Source organism: Ictidomys tridecemlineatus, unplaced genomic scaffold (genome assembly GCF_052094955.1).
Source record: "Ictidomys tridecemlineatus isolate mIctTri1 unplaced genomic scaffold, mIctTri1.hap1 Scaffold_4136, whole genome shotgun sequence".
Classification (NCBI taxonomy): Eukaryota; Metazoa; Chordata; class Mammalia; order Rodentia; family Sciuridae; genus Ictidomys; species Ictidomys tridecemlineatus.
In genome coordinates, this window is record NW_027522680.1 from 44,505 (window position 1) to 64,596 (window position 20,092).

General features: G+C 48.1%; 1 protein-coding gene across 1 annotated transcript in view; it reads left to right on the forward strand.

Annotated features, from left to right (window-relative positions):
- Positions 1–18,705, forward strand: part of LOC144373488 (mitotic spindle assembly checkpoint protein MAD1-like) — a 36,096-nt gene extending 17,391 nt beyond the window's left edge. The window contains exon 10 of the mRNA XM_078036531.1: positions 18,294–18,705. Within this exon, the coding sequence (XP_077892657.1) occupies positions 18,294–18,315 (22 nt within the window). The 3' untranslated portion in view covers positions 18,316–18,705. The remainder of the gene's footprint in view (positions 1–18,293) is intronic.
- Positions 18,706–20,092: the final 1,387 nt, after the last annotated feature.

The window sequence follows — 20,092 nt, forward strand, 5'->3', positions numbered from 1 at the left end:
GAGGCATTTCACAGTGGTAGGGAAAGGGAACTGATGGACTCTTCTTGTCTAAGTCTCAGTAATGCCTTCATTGAAAACCAGATGTCCTTGAGCAGAGCAGGGGCAACTGTCCGATTGCCTTGCATTGTCAGACTTTGTTAGAGGACTCTGTACATGCCCAGGAAGTAATTGCTTTGGGAGAAATAATTTCTTTTGTGTGATTGTAACCTGAGAGGTTGGGGATGAAGTGGATTTAGGGTTAAGCCATGATAGTGGATGTTGTCCTACTCGGGCCCCTGGAGCAGCCTCTGTAACTTGTCTGTGCCAAGCTCATTGCCAGTGGGTGGGTGGAGGGATTCAGAATGGGCTGCATGTTGGAGCTGCTGGCCATCATGTTCTGACACATACAAAGGGCAGAGCTGTTCCTGTTACCAGTCCCATCTGTCTTCTGTCCCGTCTTTCTGGGTACCACTGCTCATCTGATACAGCACTGGCTTTGTGGTCCTCTGCCTGTTAGCTGCTGTGGCCCTCTGCAGATTGATTGCCTCCCAGCCTTGGTCCAGCTCCCCCTTCTCAGTTCTCAATGTGTTCTAAGTCTCAGGGAGAGTGTGGATTGATCCTTTTGAATGAGTCATTGGACCCCAGAACACAGGCCTGTGAAGTTTAAGGAGCCGTTTGTTTTATTTGCTCAGGGGATTGTAAAACTTGCAGTTTCCTGGTGTCTTTCCTGCTGCTCTGGGAAAGTGAGGACTGAGACTTACTGAGCTGTCCTTTGCTATAATTATACATCGACTGCTGGCTCTGGAATCTGCCACCTTCTGATTGGCAATGTTGGCTTCAGTTCTGTTCCTTGACAATGCCTCTTGATTTTCTTTTTGTCTTGAGAAGTCACAGAGGACAGACCAGGCTGCTGTTTCCTCTTGAACTCCACCTGCAGAATCTGGGCTCATGGAGAGCTGGCCCAGCAGGGCTGATGCTGTTTGTTTCCTCCTGTTCTCTGAACTTGCTAGGTATCCAAATGGGTCTTGGAGCTTCTCTGATCACCCGACACATCTCCATTTCTTACATTTCTTGTAAGGGAGATAAGAAGCCCCTTGTGCCTGATTGGCTCTGTTGGAGAGGTCTGCCAGCAGCTTCTAGCATCAGTCAGATACGTAGAACTGATGTGTCTGGCTGCCATTCTGACCAGAATGGCACCAACTTCTCTGTCCAGATTGGAATGTCCAGCTGCTCCTTGAACCATTTGGACCCATCCCTTCTGTCTGGGGACCCTGTTTTGTGGCTGGCATGAGGGCGGGCTGGTTCTTGGGAGGCCACATGCTATGTGTGTTGTTCTTCCTATTGTCCCAAGTCCCTGGCGGTGGTGCCTGTTGCCATCCTGGGGCTGGGCAGGAAGAAGGAGTGGGCACTGCGGGCACTGTGTGTCCCCATCTAGGGCAAGTGGATCTGACCTTTGCCCCTTAGCTAGTGAGACCCTTACCAGGGGCCACACCACTCTAGGCCCCTCTTATCATGGCTGAAAATGAGCACAGTATTTCTCCCACTCAGTGCTTGTGAAGTAGAGCCAAATCGCATCCCTAGGACATGCCTCAAGGTGTTACTGTCCTTTTGGAAGGCAGAGGGGTGCCATCCTTACTGTGGTGGACCCTTGGGCTCCTGAGGTTCCCTTGCTGGGGGACATCTGTGAAGGGCAGGTCTTTCTCCTGCTTCATGTGTTGTGCCTGGTTCTCTTTGGGCTGTTGTGGGGGCCTGGTATCTTGGAAGCCTCTGTGCTACTTGCTTACATTCCTGCCCCCCCCACCCCCCCACTGCCACCCAGCTGTCTGAGCACCCACCTTCTTGGGGCAGGCTTTGAGCTCAGGTGATTTGAGGGCCATGGTTATGCTTGTCCTGTAGGTCTGGCATACAGATCAGCTGCATTAGATGAGGCCCTTCATCAGAGTCACCTAGAGCTTGGGCCCTGGGGTGCAATTCAGTGTCAGAAAGGTGCCGTTAGCATGCATGAGGTGTTGGGATTGATCCTCAGCACCAAAAAAGAAGAGAATAATTTCTCCACTTAAACTGGATGTGGTGATGAATACCTGTAGTCTATTACTCGAGAGGCTAAGGCAGCAGGATCTCTTGAACCCCTGAGTTTGAGGCCAGCCTGGGCAGCATAGTGAGACCCTGTGTTAAAAAAAAAAATCATCTGGAGTTTGGAGAAAGTAGATTCCTGGGCTAAGCTCAGATCTAGTAGGTCAGCATCCCCAAAGGCTGGACTTAATATTGGGGTGACCTTGAGAACTGCCATGATGAGGATTTTGGCTTTTTTTCTTTTCTGGGGAAGCAGGTTTTGGGCAGTAATTAGGGCTTTCTTTGTAGGGTGGGTGATTCGGCAGAGCTTTGTACTTCCTGAGATTGAAGCTGGTGTCGGGAATGGGCACCAGGGGAGCAGGGAACAGTTGAAGCCCAGTGCTCTGACTTGGGGTCTTTGCAGGAGCAGTTGCATATTTGCATGTTTACACATTTGTGCAAAGACACACGACTCAGTACCAGTTTAGGGACCCACCACTTGAAATCCATCCAGGGACCTGAGATGGTCAGCCAGCTGTCACTGAGGAAGACTGTGTGGGAGTGGGTTTTGGTCTCTGACATTTAGGCTGAGGCTCTGCCATGATTTTGGGGCGTGTTTGTCGCTGGCTCTATGGGTTCCAGCCACCACTAGGTGGCACTACCCCCTTGGTGATCTGACTTTCCTCTCCGAGCCTTGTGGGTACCCTTTGCAGCCTGTCCTTGGGCCATTTGCCCTCCTATACAGACTTTTTCATTAATACCAGGGGTCTGACTGACCAGGGTGCAAGGATTCTTTTGTCCCAGTTTCTGCCATTTCTGGGGTGCGTTGAGGGGGCAGGCAGCAGCTCTCCCCTGTCAAGTGCCTGCCATGTCCTTGATGAGTCTCTCTAGGGGTCTTGAGCCCTCTGGGGTCTGTGTGCTTCTGGTGCTGAAAGCAGGTACTATCAGTGTGGGTGCTCTTCTGAAAACTGAGGTCTGGCTTTCCTGAGATTGTCAGGGGATGTGTGGCTTTAGACTCTGGCTTAACATCAAGTTCTCTATAATGTGACAGTGATCACCTTCCCAGTTTGGGATTTTTTATGTCTGAGAAGGCCAGGGCTGGGACTGGGGCTGTAGCTCAGTGACAGCGCTTGCCTTGCATGTGTGAGGCACTGGGGTTGTCAATCCTTAGCACCACATAAAAATAAATAAAGGCATGCTGTCTATCTACAACTACAAAAATATAATAAAATGAAATAAAGTAAGATAAATAAAGCCCAGAGATATTAGGAGAGATGGTTGGGTGAGTTGGATGAGTTGGCTGGGGTGGGTCTTTTGGCACAAACCATGAGGAAGACACTTTGGGCTGAGGTACTGTGTCTGTCATATGAGGATGTATCCAGTGCACAGGATCACATGGGCTAGGTGCAGATTAGGCTTCCTGAGAGTCCCAGGGAGGGAGGAAATGGCAATGTGTGTGTGATGCTGTGGCATGGGGTGACAGGGACCTGTGACCCAGCAGGGATGGAGAGCATTGGTGCTAGGAAGCATGTAAGCATGATATCCTCATCCTGAGGGGCTTTGAGAGTTTACTGAAGGATTCAGCACAGTGTGGGGTGGCGACATGATGAACTTGGTCTTTCAAGAGCTCTGTCTGTCTAGGGAATGACTTGAAGTACGGAAAGTGCACAGTTGGAGGCGGTGGTGACCAGGAAGGACTGCCTGGGGCCCTGATGGAATCGTAGAGACGGGCTGGTAGGAAAGATAGAGTGGAGTCCATCCTAGGAACCCAAGGGTGCTACTTTTTAGAAAATGATTTGAATAAGATTAATTAATAAATTATTTTAATAGAAAAATCCTATTGACACATTTCAAGATGAACAGAAGTATTTGTGAAAATTTAACAATTATGATTGAAACTCTCAGCCAGCTAGGAAAAGAAGGGAAATTCCATAAGCAGATAAAAGCCATTTGTGAAAAACAACAATGAATATAATATTGAAAGACTGACCACTGCCCTGACATGGGGACGAGGCAGAGCTGTCATTGTACTGAATGTCCTCGCTGTGCAATCAGGTAAGAGAAAGAAAAGGTTAGACAAGCTGGATAGAACAAATGAAACTGTCTCCATTTGGAGACAACATAATTATTTATGTCAGAAGTCTTGAGGAGTGAATAAAAAAGTATCTAGGGCCAGGCAGAGGGAGGCTGAGGCAGGAGGGTTGCAAGTTCAAGGCCATTCTCAGCAATTTAGTGAGACCATTTCTCAAACAAACAAACATACAAACAAAAACTCTGGAGGTTCAGCTCAGAGGTAAAAGCACCCCTGGGTTCAATCTCCTGTATTACTCCTGCCCCTCAAAAAAGTACCTGGACCAATTAGAGAGGTTAAGAGGGTCATAGAATGCAGGAACAATATACAAAAATAGATTATATTTCTGTGTACTAGCAGCAAACCATTAGAAATACTGTTTGTGTTGTACTGTTTACAATAACATCAGAACCCAGTGGTGCATGCCTATAATCTCAGCTACTCCAGAGGCTGAGGCAAGAGGATCACAGTTTTGAGGCCAGCCTAGGCAATGTAGCAAGACCCTGTATTTAAAAAAAAGAGTGAGGGGTAGAGGGGGGCACTGCGGTTGTAGCTCAGTGGTAGAGCACTTGCCTAGCATGTAGAAGGCCCAGGGTTCCATCCTCAGCACTGCAAAACAAACAATCTACATGTAAAATACTTAGGGATAAATTTAACAAAGTGTTTAAGATCTGCACTCTGGAACCCATAAGATGCAGCTGACAGTAATTAAAGATGACCTAATAATATAGGGAAATGGAGAGAAACCATAAGAGGAAAAAATAAACTCCCTGTGCTCTCAGCACAGCACTCCGATACCAGCTGTGGTTTTCCACACAGCAAGCTGTCCTCCATGGACACCAGTGAGTGGCTGCAGTTCAGTTCAGACACTGTCTACTTGGAGTTAGTGTCAGATTCCCCCAGGTAAAAGGCTAAGGAACCTTCAGTTGTGCAGCTGTCTGGAAGCTCTGTGGTTTTTGGGGGGCCTTCCTCTGTAGGCATAATCGATGGCATCATTGACCATTGTGGCCAGCTACCTCCTGCTGCTCTCTCCTTTGTGGAGGGTGAGTGCCAGCTTGACATCCTGCCTTGCTCTATCTTTTTCTTTTTTTTTTAAGAGAGAGTGAGAGAGGAGAGAGAGAGAGAGAATTTTTTAATATTTATTTTTTAGTTTTCGGCGGACACAACATCTTTGTTTGTATGTGGTGCTGAGGATCGAACCCGGGCCGCACGCATGCCAGGCGAGTGTGCTACCACTTGAGCCACATCCCCAGCCCCTGCCTTGCTCTTTCTGGTGAAGTGCCTCATCCTGAAGTTTCCTAGGGCAGCCCGTGGCCAGCTGTCTCATTAGCATACAAAGGACCATTATCCCTCTGGAGATTTCAAGGGTTTTAGGAACTTAAGTCAGGAGACAGTGAGAAAGACCAAATATGTTCCACAGCATCATGGAGTGATCATGTTTGTATTAGAAGAGCCAATATTGTTAAGATGGAAGTTCTCTTGAATTAATCCTTGTATTCAGCACAGTCTCAATAAACTGATTTCTAAAATTCATATCAAAACATTCAGGACCTAGACTAGCTGTAACAATTTCAAAAAAAGGTAGAGGGCTTATATTGGCCAATTTCAAGGCTAGCTATAAATGTAGTGTGTTAAAAGAGTATCGTATTGGTAACTCAGTGGAACAGAGTGGAAAATTCAGAAATAATTCTAGAATGCAGTATCAGTAGATTTTTGTGGAAATTGTAAAAAAAATTTAGTGGGAGGTGCCAGGCTCTGGTGCACACCTGTAATCACAGTGACTGAGGAGGCTGAGGCAGGAGGATTGTGTGTTCAAAGCCAGCTTCAGCAACTTAGTGAGGCCGTAAGCAACTCAGTGAGACCAGTCTCTAAATAAAATACAAAAAAGGACTGGGGGTGTGGCTTAGTGGTTAGGTGCCCATGGGTTCCATCCCTGGTTCAAAAAAAAAAAAAAGAATTTTGTGGGAGAACAATAATCTTTTCAACAAATGGTTGTAGAACAATAGTGTGTCTGTGGTGTGAGCCTGAACACTCACCTCACACTGAACACAGGATTTAACTCAAAGTGGGCCACATACCTATGCATTAAAGCTAGAACTTCTGTATTTGGCAAAGAGTTCTTAGGACATACAGAGCATGAATTATACATGAAAAAATTCGATAAATTAGACTTCATTAAAATTTAAAAACCTCTCAAAACACACAAGAAAGTAAAAAAAGCAGATCATGGACTAGGAGAAAATATTTGTAATACGTGTACCCAACAGAAGACTTGTATCCAGAACATACAAATATTACTTATGAATCTATAAGATGACCAGATTAAAAAGGGCCAAAGAGTTTGAACAGATGCTTTACATGAGAAGATATATGCATGGTAAATAAGGACAGTGAGAAGACGCTCAGCATCATTTGTCATTAGGGGAATACAAATTACTCATGTTGAAATACCACTACGTACCCAACAGTCTGCCCAAAAATAGAAACACTGGCCCTCCCAGCTGTCGGTAGCGATGGGGAACAACCAGACCTTGTAAACATTGCTTTTGGAACTAGGAGATGGTACAACCATTTTGGAAATGTTTTGGGAGCATTTTTACAATTAGAACATGACCCAGTGATTTTACTTTTAGATATTTACCCAAAAGAAATGAAAGCATGACTTCGCGAAGGCTTGTACAAGGATGTCCTAGGAGCTTTGTCCTGCCTGTCGGTAGGAGAGAGGAGAGTGTACCATGGGCTGCCCACACAGTGGAAGGCCACCCAACAGTGAGGAGTGCAGAAGCATGTGTGAGCCTCTGGCTGATAGAAGGAACTTCAGCTTGGACTGTACGACTGCATTTACTTGTAGTGTTAGAAAGGGCAACGCTGACCTGTAGTGACCGGAAGCAGGCCAGATTTCTCTTGAGAGCACAGGGAGTCTTAGGGTGCTGGGAATACTCTAGCGTGAGGGAGGTGCTGCCTGCATGGGCATGTGCAAGTCAGGACTTGCGGTGCTGCAGCTTTAAAATGGGTATAAGAGAGGCCTTGAAGAAGCTGATTTGTATGTTGGAAAGCCTTTGGGGATTACTTGGACTGGACTGGAGAGAAGATGGAGCTGCTGTTTAGAGTCAGCCTTGTTTTGGGAAGGAGTCTGTCCCTTAGCTTGTTGAAGGCCATGGCAGCCTGAACCTCCTGGGCTGCTTTTAGTGCCAGGCTTCCTCAGTCTGTCTGGGTCTTTGGGGCTTAGGGCACTAGTGCTGTGGAAGTGGCATTGGATGAGTAGTGGCAATGTGGAGTCCAGGCGTCGGCTGCAGAAAGGCAATTTTGCATGATTGCCTAAAATCAAAAACAGTCATGTGGCAAATGTGAGTGGCTAAAATGAGTAGTATGGCGTGGTCTTCATCCGTCACCTCCACCAGGGGAGCTCATCCTGGGGTGGCTGTCCTTGCCAGCTTCCTAGCCCTGGGACATTGTGTTCTAATGTTCACGGATGCCAATCACACAACAGTAGAAGGGACAGTTTCCCTGTCCATCTTTCCAGGTAATGCCTGATAACTTTCTCATCTGTCTTTCTAGAAGCATGCGAAGGTGCAGCTTGCTGTTTGTGCATTTCTTTTTAGGTGGGGCTTTTTCTGTTTTGTTGTGCATCTGTTTTTCACCTAGTTTTTGTATTTTGGTGCCTGCAGTGAGGAGCTACCCAGGATTCCATAGTATGAATGGACTCTTATTACCTTCAGTCCTCTGTTGAGGAGACAGTAAGGTTGTTTCCAGTTTTTCCCCAATCAGCAGCGCTGTGTTGGTTGGATGAATTCTTAAAAGCAGAATTTTTAGTTCAAAACATATGCACATTTGAAATTGATAGCTCGTGCCAAATTGCCCTTCAAAACTGCTGTACATTTCAATCATCATATGTGAGTCTCATTGCTTAATTGGGGTAATGTGCTTTGGAAGGTTGTAGCAGATTCGGAGCAAGTCACAACAAAGTGAGATGAGCAGGCATCTTCAGTGGCTTGGCTTTTTAAAAAATTGATTTAGCCATTCTTATTGAGAGAAGAGCCTTATTAAATAGGCATGGAGTGGGGCTGGGGATGTGGCTCAAGTGGTAGCGCGCTTGCCTGGCATGTGTGCGATGCTGGGTTCCATCCTCAGCACCACATACAAATAAAGATGTTGTGTCTGCAGAAAAGCTAAAAAAAATAAATATTAAAAAAAAATTCTCTCTCTCTCTCTTAAAAAAAAAAAAGGGCTGGGGATGTGGCTCAAGCAGTAGAGTGCTCGCCTGGCATGCATGCAGCCTGGGTTCAATCCTCAGCACCACATACAAACAAAGATGTTGTGTCCGCCGAAAATTAAAAAAAAAAATATTAAAATTCTCTCTCTCTCTTTCAAAAAAAAAGGGCATGGAGCGAGCGTCGGGTCCCTTTGTAGTCAAGTCTCTGCTTTACAGAGAGAACAATTTGCCTGTGGCCAAGATACCTCTGTGGTTTGGCTCCTGGCCCTGTCCCTTTGTGCCTGAGCCTGGCCTTTTTTCAGATCTGCTGGTGGGCATCATACCTGTTAGGTGCATGGGGCTTGCTGGGAACCCAGGAGGGTGTGGAGGTTGATGGTGTAGGGGGATGGAGAGCAGGAGGTCTATGTCAGCTCTGAAGCCTGGCAGCTGTGACCACCTGAAACTGCTGACCCGTCACCAGGAGTCAGTGGAGAACCTCCAAGTGCTGACCTGGACATTTTCCCAAAACATTTGTAGCCTGGCCAGATGTCAGGTTTTGGGGACCTGCTTCCCTGATGTGCGAGACCAATTAGAAGGACAGCAAGGGGGAGTGCGTGGTCTCCTTCTAAGGAAGGAGCTAATTGACCCGCCGGGATGCTGTCGTTACCCTGATTTGTGTGTTCATGGTACATAATTACCAGGGCTTTGGGTTGATTAGTGCAAGGAGCTCTGTTGGTGCTTGGGAAGGTGGGTGAGCTGTCAGGTGTCTTGGCCCTTTGTCACTGGTCTTGGCTTGGTTTTCTTTGAGGCTCAGAATCAGAAAAAGAGGAAAGAAACATTCGACTCCTGGGTGCTTGTGGCCCTTTCCCCTGCTTTTCTTTTGGGCTCTCTCTTCTTAAAGTTAAGAGTCCTTAACTGTGAGCTTTTCCTGTCAAGCCCACAAAATAGTGAGGGAGGGACCTTCAGGCCCCTTGTCTGTAATGGGCTCATCCCCACACCCAGGAGCCCCAGAACTGAGGGCCTCTTGAGCTAGTTGACAGCTCCTCACAGGCTCAGGCACCTTAAAGGTCAGCCTGTTCTCCTGTGGTAGAACTGGTTGCTTGCTGCTTTCTGTTTGGTTGGCTTTCTTTAAGTGCTGTCCTTTTAGCTGTTTGGGATTGAAAGGTAGGCCTTGTCTTCTGAGCCTTGGTGTGTGCATACAGCAGGCATTCACTGGTGTTGGGAGAGGGAGAGGGGTGTTCATATGTTAGGCGTGGTACAGGCTGGAACCCTCATCTCCCAGTGGGAAGCAGAGCAAGGGAGCCCCAGGGAGGCAGCCCATCTGCTTCTTTGCCCCTTGTGAAGTTTGGGTGCCTGTTCTCGTGACATTGGTGGCCACCCTGATGTGCTGATGGCTTCAAGAGGAGAAAGACAGGCCATGGCTATTTTATTCAGGTTAAGTTGGGCAGGCTGGGATGGGGCTGTCCCCTCTGCTTGTACTACACCCTGAACAGATGTGGTGGCAGGGTGGAACATAGAAGAGAAGCTTTCCAGGAGAGACGCCTCCTGTGGCCCAGACAGTTGTGCACTCTGCAGGGCGAGTTTCTGACCTGGAATTGCTTTATACTTCTTGTTTTGTTCCTGGTGCCCTAAGCTCTTTCTGGGGCTTTCCTCCACATTTCGAAGATAGGGCTCTTCTACTGTGTCTCCTTTTAAATTGAGATAATAAAATCTAAAGCCAGATGGTAAAAGGATTTAGCTCTTGGAGGCTGTGATGATTCCCAGGGGATTGTATTGGAGGTACAGTGGCATTTCAGGTGTCCAGGTTCGCTTTGCCTCAGCAGGCCTGCTGGGTCCTGCCACTTGTTGGCTCTTCCTTGTCAGCTGCAGGGTCCTAAGACTTCTCTCTGCCCCAGGAAAACACGGAGAGCCTTGGAACCCAGCATGAGAAAGGGTCAGTTCATTCAGAGAAGCTGTGTGTGGGGGGTGGTGGTGGTGGTGGTTGCAGTTGACAGAAAGTTGAAGCCAGCTGAGCACAAGCTGTGCCCAGGTAGCTTCCAGATGACATGTGGCCTTTAGAGGGCCAGTGTCTTAGGCCTGGCTTTCCCCTTAAGCCTTGAGGCTGTGAGGGTCACCCTGGATCACAGGGCCCTGAGCCATGGTGTCTTTCCTCACAACATGCCATCACTTGCATCAGAAACTACAAGTCCTGCTCTTGCCGTCCTGCCTGTCCCAGCTTCCCATGCTGTCCTGCCTGGCCAGAGCACATGTTCCCTTGCTGTTGAACCTCCCAGACCTGGTGCCCAGGTCCCCTGCCTCCTGAGCCCTGCATTGTTCTGCCTGGGAATCAAGTTCTGGTCCTTCTGAGACAGGTGGGAGGTGTAGCAGGGGTTGGAGGGTGGCTGGCCACTGTGTACACTGTGGAAAGCTGGTGCTGTGGAGCAGGCTGTCCTTCAAGAAGAGTCTGTTGTTCAGACATATCGGGGAGTAGGTTTGTACTAACAGCTGTGAAATGAAATGATTATTTAAATGGCAGGCACAGGGCTGTCTGAGAGGTTGCAGGGCATTGGTGGTCTTTCTTGTTCTCTACATTTTCCTTTGTGATGTTTCCATTGGATCTGGGTGCAGAGCTCTGAGCTGCCCCTGAAGCCCGAGTTCCCATGTACATTTTGAACACCTGCAAAATGCCTTGTTCTGCATAAGCTCTGCAGCCTGAAATGCTGCTGGTATCTTAGGAAGGAAGTCTAGGCCTTCTGTGTGTAGGCTCTTGCCAGACAGTGGGGCCTGCTGAGGCCATGGAGCTCTTATCTGATGAGGATCCCTGAGGGATGAAAAGGAGGAGGATGAGGTGAATGAGGTACCTGACTACAGGGATGGTGGGAAACAGCATGGGCAGGTGTGGAGTGATTTGGGTGGAATAGGGTGCTGTCCACGGGTCAGGTCAGTGGCGCTGAGTCAGCATCATGCATGACCTGAGTGAAGCTTTACTCTCATTGAGACCTTCTGCTTCCCATCATGCTGACCAGCGGGAACATTGAGATATACAGAGGCTTTGAAGGCTTTGTTGTCAGTGACCATAGTGGAGTTCTCTGTCTTATTCTTCCTAGTGCCATTGGACTCTGGTTTAAAGTACTTTGCATTCCTGAGGAGGTCAAGCCATACTGTGTTGGGTTCTTTTTATGGCCTGGATGTGTCTATGTGTAGATCACTTGCTTTAGTGAGCTTTCTCTCATTGTAACAAATACCTGAGATAATCAACCTACCAAGAGAAAAGGTTTATCTTGGTTCATAGTTTTATAGGTTCCAGTCTCCAATAATTGGCCCTGTTGTTTTGGGCCTGAGGCGAGGCAGCACATCATGGTGGGAGCCTGTGATGGAGTGAAACCACTTATGTCATTGCCTAGAAGCAAAGGAGAGGAAAAGGAAGAGACTAAGATCCTACAGTCCTCTTCAAGAGCATGCTCCCAGTGCGCTAAGGACCTCCTAATGGACCCTGCCTCTAAAGGTTCCACACCCCTGCATGTAGTGCCACACTGAGGTCCATGCCCTTAACAGAGCTCTTTCAGGGGACATTTAAGATCCAAACTATAGCACTGCCCTTCCTTGTATCTGCATTGAGTTCTTTTTTGGGCCTGGATATATGTCTGTATAGGTAGCCATGCATTCATCTTGGCATTGTGGACTCAGGATGTGGGGGTCCTTGGGGTGGCACTCTCAAATTGCCACTTGTGATGATTTCTGGTGCATCTGTAGAGGCACAGATGTGGCATGACCCTTCCTCCCCACTTTCTGCTGGCCATGCTATGGATAGTACCCGGGGCCTGTGCATGCAAGGCAAGTGCTTGATCACTGGGCTGCACCCCATCCCTAGAGGCATGCTTTCTGAGGCACTGAGACAGAGGTACCCAGATTGAACTGAGCCTACCCTCCCTTCTGGGGCCTTTGTGGGGTAGTTCTGACAGGCTCTTTGTCATAATAACTCAGATGGCACCCAGACAGAACTGAACCAAAATTGCACTTCACCCACATGGACAAGGATGTGGTGCTGTGGACAAGTGCAAATTCCTGTTGAAGAAGAAAAGAGGGGCTAATTCAGTGGTCCCAGAAGACCTGAGAACACAGGGGTCTGTAGCAGACCTCTTGTGTTGTGTTCTGTGCTGTTTCTGCCTTGACTTTTGCTGCCTGTGCTCCCTGTCCTTGCAGAGGATGCTCTAGTCTAAAGGAAGACTGTGCCTGAAAAGCCACCTAACTCACAGTCTGTGGAGGTCAGGTTCATGGTGTGTGCATTGATTACCATTTTCAGTGCCAGTGTGTGATGTGGCAGGTTCGTGGGGTAAGTCCTGTAGCCTCAGCACTGTGGGACCGGGTCTGGAAGGCACAGTTGCCTTCAGGTCTGGACCCCTTCGTTCAGGTTCTTGCCCAGCATGATGTTGGGATGTGTGCAGATGAGTGGTGGGTTAGCTTGGGTCTTCTGTTGAGAGACAGGGCTGCAGATGAAGAGGCCATCCTGCAGGACCAGGACTCAGGAGCAGGAAGTCCTGGGAGGTCCTGCAGCCTGTGGTGTATCTAGAAGATGGATTGAGAACTTTTTTGATTATTGTGCAGATTTTGTTTTCTTTCGGGAGTAGAGTCTCCCAACTTTGGGGATACTGTTTTGACACAGATCTCTTCTTAGGTGTTCTGTGAGGAGTCTTAGTTGAGAGGGAAGTGTGTTGGGGTACCATCAAGCTGATACCGTACAGGTGTGCTCTGGCCCAGAGGGATGCTGCAGGGAGGAATGTGGAGGGAAGACCTGTCTCTTGTCTTCAACTTGCACACACCACAGTGTATCTGTCCTTAGTCTGTGCGCACTGGCATCCTATGGTCTCTCTGTTCTCCTGGTGGCTGGGGTATTGGAGCAGTTACTCTGTTACTTGGAGTTAGAGAGGGGCAAGAGCCTGGAGGGAGCCAGAGGGTCTGACAGACAGGTGGTCATGAGAGCCTGTGACTGTCAGCCTTGCTGCGAATGTCATACAGTGGGCAAGAGGGAAATCCTCTGTGGCGGGGTGAGTCAGTGTCTGCCTCGTGGACAGTGGCTATCTTACAGCCTGGGAGAAGGCCCAGCATTTGTGGCCTGCACTCTGGACCCAGGGGGAAGTACTCATGGATGTTGAAAGTACCTTGGTTGCTCTTGGGCCTTCTGGAAAGCATATATGTGTCCTGCTATTTGGGGACAGCAGAGTGTCTGGTATTTATTTGCTCAGTAATAGGAGTGATGGGAGGCCTGTGAAGGAGCTGGGGTTGGCGAGAGCAGATACCCTGGGCAGACTTGGAGGGTTTGTTGTGGGAGTGTGCTTTGGGCCTGAGGAGAGGCCTTGACTTACCTGCCTCTGGCTTGGGTTCTGGTTTCTGGACTGTAGGAGGAAGATGGCATCTAAGCATGTGGCATGCGTCAGGTGTCTACAGAGTGATTGGTAGGTGGTGGCTGTTGTGTTTGTTGGTGACTGTCTCCTGTTGGGGTGAGAATAGCCCTGGCAGCAAGGTGCCCTGGGGACATTCCTGAACCCAGCACCTCAGAAAGTCTCTATATCTCCTTGAATGGACTTTCTTTGTGCATATGTTCAGTCTGAAGAGGAATCTCCTTCCCTGTCCTGCTATTTACCTGCATTGTTGAAAATGAGAGATGCCAAAGGTCAGGGTGGACCAGGTAGAGTGAGTGGGCCAAAGCGGGGGCTATAACTGTGACTTTGGAGGTTAAGCAGGAGGGGCTGAGACCCTGAATGGTGTCTGTGTCCATCTAGCACCTGAGTCTGTTAACCTCCTGGGGAAACTTGGCATGCTGACATCCAGCTCCTCTGGGGCTCTAGGGTGAATTTGAGGGGCAACCTCTTGCATTTATGTATGTACCTGAGACTTGGTGAACACTTCCCACTGTCTACTGCTACCAGAGGTGGAGAGGTTCCTGCAGGCACAAGGGAGCCCCAGAGTGCCTGTGGAATTACCAGGCTGGATCCTGTCTGCCTCAGGCTCTCCACTTCCCTGCCAGGTCCTCCTGTGCGGATCCTGTTCCCACACACAGGTGCTAGTATGGTGGGGGTGGGTGTCTGTGGGGACAGTGGGGTTTGCCTTCAGATTGATGGTCAGGATTGCATCGTGATGTCTCACATGATGCTTGACCTTCTTTTGTCCATAATAGAGTGTTTCTTGAGATCCAGGATGCAGCAGGCCTTGTCCTAGATGCTGGAGATGCAGCTGCAAGTCAGGGTTTGTTTCTGAGCAAATATCAGTTGGTGCCTCCCAGTAGGGGTGATGTTTGAATGCCAGGTGGGCGTTACAGGCAGGGTAAGTGGCTTAAGAGACTTGTATGTTTGGGAAATGTTATGTAGTTCCAAATGGTTGTAACCACAGTGCATGTGGGGGTGTATAAGCAGCTCAGGAAGCAGGCAGGGATCCATCAGGAAGGTACTGTGGGTGGTGCAGGGAGTTCAGACAAGTGCAGATGATGGGGATTGACAGAAGGTTCTGGCCAGGGAATCTCATGCATGATGTTTGGACAGAGGCCCTTCCCTGGCTTCTCAGAGTGAGACCTTGCTGCTTGTCAAGGCCCTGTTTTGGATGTCCTAGGTTGTTTGACTCACTACAGATGCAGCAGTCCTGTGGCCATGGGAAGACAGGTAGTGCAGTCAGAGGGCTTGGTGGCAAGAGCAGTGTGTTAGTCGGTGGTGGTGAGGCCTGAAGAGTCGAGGTGGGGCTGTTCCGGGCTTTTTGTACTTCTGCATGATTCTGACGCTGACTGTCTTATTTCTTCTCCTGCTCCCTCGTGACCACAGATTCTGTTGGTAGCGCTGTGATTTTGGAAACCTCACTTATTTTCCTATTTTTTGAGCATTTGTTTGGGTTCCTGCCACTTGCCAGGCTTTGGGCAGCCCTGGGGATGTGGTCATGAGCACAGCATGGTCCCACATAGCAGGAGAAATAGCTTTTCTAAGTGCCAAGAATGAGGGGGCTCCTCTTGAGGCACATGAGTGGAGGAAACTGCAGGAGAGCTTACTTGGTTGGGGATAAACCAAGCGAGATCTGTTGTGTCTTTGCTAGGTTTGACGTTGGTGGGATTGGAGACCAGGCATTTTCTCTGGTCTGGAAGCAGGTGTTTTACAGAACACTCACGTGGTGTTCACTTGCCAGCAGATGAGCACTGTTCCCAGTGGTGGTTGCTCTAGAGAAATGTTGTGTAGCCCATTTCTAATTAGTGTCTACTTGCTTGATGGACTAGGCGGGGCCAGCTCTGATACCTCTACTTGACAGGGGAGGAACCAGAGGTTCTGAAAGGGACCAACTGGCCCAAGGTCATCCAAGTGACTCTGTTGCACCCTTGCTGGGTTGCTTGGCTGGTTTGGAGCATGGTGGGCTCTGCCCTCAGTAACCTCCATCCATCTGCTGGCTGCATGGTGCTGTGCAGCTGGTCCTGTGTCTTTGTGGCTGATCAGCCCAAAGCTGGCATGTTCAGACTCCTGCTGGGGGCCGCCCATTCAGTTAGCCTGAGCAGAACTCAGCTCACTGTGGCAGGAAGCCCACCAGCTGATGGCAGCTCTCGAAGACCTGCGGGCTCAGCAGCACCTTGGCAGGGAGGGCCTGCCAGCCTACGGCAGGGCTGGCCCACCAGCCTTCACTTGGAGGTGAGGGCCTCCCGGCAGGGCCTGGGCTTGTACCTCTGTGCAGGAGGCTGCACGGTCGAGCAAGAGTCAGTACTCGGGAGAGGAAGCGTTTAACTTCCGAGGCAGCAACACAATACTGTCTTGTTCGCAGAGGCGGCTGAGGTTGAAGATTAGCAATTAATTTTTTATTATGTGCACACTCCTCTTCAGTTCCATGGAATCAACAGCCCTCCCACAAGCAAGGAGGGGCAGGCTTCCACCTCGGTTAATTTTTCAGTGAGCTTCTGTATGTCTGCCTCTGAGCTGATAGGAATTGTTTACGAGTCTATGTGGAAGACATTTAGACACACAATTCTCTGTATTCCCATTTGCCCCTTCTAGTTTTTACTTTTTTTGTATTGCTAGAGTTTATTGCACTTTGGTCTCAGGAGTATTTTGTCTTTTATTGGGATTGCAATTACAAAATGCAGGTATCAACCATCTTTTAGAATAGACAAGTCGTAGCATGTTTGTTTCAGAGTAGTTTCCTGTGAATCAAAGCTTCTCTCCCCCCTTTTTTTTATTGCCTTAAAAGAAAATTAGAGTTAAGAAGGGAGTCACTGGTAGCTATTGCTTGTATTTCTTACTGTTGGGGTATTTTTATTGTTTACTGCAGCTTAGCTGCAATGATGTAGATATCCCAGTAGGGGTTGCTACTAAGTCATCTGCAAATGACCAAAGCTTGCTTGATTCTTTGGGTACAAAGACTTCATGATAGAAGATGTACTTTCCCTTGTTTCATCCATTTAGTAGATTTGGTTTTCTTTTTGTATTTTTGTAACTTAACAGTTGGTAGCTGTGATGGGATGGGTTTAGGGCAGAAGCTGGCGAGTTTTTGTCTATCAGACTAGTTTTCAAGATTGTGTGGAAATAGAATCTCTACAGCTCTGCACTTGTAGTACAAATGGGACCACCAGCCGTCCTTCTTTTCCCAACTAATGACTTTTGCCTGGGAGGCGGGACTTCAGGCACTGAAACTCGGTGGCCTAGGACAAAACAGGATCATTGGTTTTCCTAGTTTGAAAGCCACAGTAGAGAGTGTGTGAATGGATGTGGCTGTAAAATTTTATGTTTTTGCTTGCTGGGGATTGAACCCATGTGTGCTTTACCATTGAACTATATTCCCAGCTCTGTTTTAAATTTTTTTTTTTTTTTTTTTGGGTACTTGGGATTGAGTTTAGGGACAGTTGACCACTGAGCCACATCTTTGTGTTTTGTTTAGAGACAGGGTCTCACTGAGTTGCTTAGCACCTCCCTGTTGTTGAGGCTGCCTTTGAATTAGCGATGCTTCTTTCTTAGTCCCCCGAGCTGCGGAGATTATAGGCATGTGCCACTGCACCCTGCACTTTTTAAAAAAATTTTGAGACAGGTTCTCACTAAGTTGTTCAGACTTACTTTGAACCTCCTGCCTCAGCTTCCTGAGTAACTGACTTTACAGGTATGGCTGTGTGCCTAGTACTAAAACTTTATTTTCAAAACAGTGGGGACTGGAGGTATAGCTCCGTGGTAGAGTGCTTTCCTATCATGTGCAAGACCCTGGATTTGATCCCCAGTACTGCAAAATAAGGAAAACTAGAACTCAAAATAGTCCATGGGAAGGTATGGCCTGAGGGCCCGAGCCTGCTGATTTTTTTTCTTTCATTCTCTTGGCTGGGGAGAATCTGCTGTCAGGGTATGTCCTTGCCTGAGAGTAGATTCAGAGGGGTCCAGTGTCGGGGGTGGGGGGGCACTAGCCCCTAGCACCTGCTCTGGCTGGAATCTTGACCTGCAGCAGAAGTCTCATGCAGGGACCTGGAGTTATCTGAACACCAGTTATTTGTCACCTTTCCATGAAGAATTCTGAAGGGCAAAACCCTTGTCCAGACTTGAGTCAGGCTTATTTCTGTCATGTCTTTTTCTGATAGCTAAGTTCTTAGGAATTGGTCTGATGACCAAATTCATTCTATTCAACAAATATTTGTTGAGAGCTTACAGTGTGATGTGGAGTTTGAGATGCAATAGAGAAGAGGAATTTGTGGTTCCTACATTGGCAGCCCATGCAGCACTGCGATGCCGGGCTCTAGGAGCTGAGAGTGGGAGGCCCTTGAGGGCTCTGGGCCTGGAGAGCCCTCTGGGAAGGAGAAGTTTCTCCTAAGAGGGGGTGGGCTCTTGGAGCTGGGGTGTGGAGTGTCTGTCTCACGCCAGTGGGTTGACAGTGGGTCTCTGGGGTGCATGTCCAGTTGTGAGCAGGGGCTGGCCGGGAGCTCCTGCTGCTGTTGGTGAGACTCTTCCCCACATGCTGGGCAGATGGTCCTGGGTCTCTTCTGGAGGGTGCAAGCCATACCATTTCCCCGTCTCTTCCTTGCAGGCCACCTAAGCTCTGTGGCTAAGGGTTGGGGAGAGGAGTTCCAGTCTTCCTGTCTCTCCTGGGTGAATGATGAGCTTCACATTTGTCTGTACAGTAAGAATTGCTTTTGTTTCCATCAAAAACATGAACCACTGTTTGCAGCGTTTCCATTTACTGACAACCCTTGCCAAATTAATTTTATTTAATTATCTCCCAGGGCTAAGCTTGAATACATTTTGTGTTAAATTCAGTTTTTCCCTTTTCTAAACGAAATGGACTTAATATCCTTGTTAAAATCTGATTAAAACTAAAATTGAGTTTTTTGAAGTCTGATTATCCCATGAAATGGAATTTTTAAACCTAATTATGGGTGGATTTGCATATACTTTTCAGCACCATTGAAAAGAGAGTTGAAATAAATTTATTAATGACATCCTTTTCTCCTGTTTCCTTGGGGCATGACGTTAGTTGGGAGCACGAGGGAGGCTGGGAGAAAGACTGCTTTTCTCCCCACCCTTCCTTGGGAAGAATTGTTTTTAAACTTGATTCCTGGAGAATCATTTCCTGAAGAGGTTGAGCTTGTTTTCTCTCTCTTGGCTGCTCTGCCCGTTGATGGTGTCTCTGGACTCTTTCCTGCTTCCCTGTGTTGAGAGCTTTAATTAAGGAGAGAAAAGGTACCTGATCTCTAGAGCCTCTCTCCAGCCCCAGATTGGGACTATAATTAACACCCTGCCTCTACCCTCATTCTGGATCACATTTGGATTATTAAATAAGACTGAGCTCATTCCTGTGCCATTGTGTGTGATGAACATGGGATTTCCAGGGTCACAGATGGTTATTTGCTGTGTCACATTTGGAGTCATAGCGCCTGCTCTGCTTTCCTATTGCTAAGTTAGGAGCAGATGGCGCAGCTTTACCTGCCCTCAGTTTGTCCCTTGCTGTGGTTCTTTTGTCTGGAATTATGTGGAGACGGGATCTTGGTGCATGTCCTCATCCAGGTGCTCGGTGTTTCCTACAGCACCTGCCAGTGTGGCCGCCTGGACCCATGCTTTCTCCTCCTCACAATGAGTGGATGTACCATCATATTTTAATTCCTTCTTTTGCTCTTCTGATAAAGCTTCTGTGAACATTTATGTACATGTCCTTGTACACGTTTTCCTATCTTTCAAAAGTCACCTAGGAGCGGGACTCCTGGGTGATTTGGTCATTGTATTTTAACTGTGGTAGAAGTTGCCTAACCCTTTTCCAGAGTGACTGTGCTCTTCTGTCTTCCGCCAGCGCCTATGAGTCCATGGTCCCCACCCTGGGCCTGTCCTCTCCCGTCTTCAGCTGTTCTGTGGGAGGGAGGTGTGTTGCACTGTGGTGTTTCTCCTGGGCCCTGTGACTGGTGGTGCCGGTCATCTGAGTGTTCTATGACATCTTGCGTCTTTGGGGATATGGCTTCCAGAGGCTTTGGCCTGTGTCTGGTTGGTGGTGGTGCAGTACATTCCTGAATGGTGGCTCCTGTCTGGGGTGTGGGGAGCGCTTTCTCTTAGGCTGCAGCTTGCCTTTTCATTTGCTTAGTGTCTTTTGAAGAGTAAAAGGTTTTAATTTCATTCAGTTGGATGTATCAGCTCATTTCTTTTATGGTTTCTGCTTTTTGTGTCTGTTAAACTCAAGCTTCTAGAGGCTTTCTAGGTTTAGCTTTTATGTTTGTTTTGAGTTAATTTTTGTGTGCAATGTGATGACAGTTGAGGGTCACTTTTTTCAATCCAGATGTCTATTACCTCTTTGAATTATGCTACCTGATAGAAGCTAGTGAGCCACATGTCCGTGGGTCT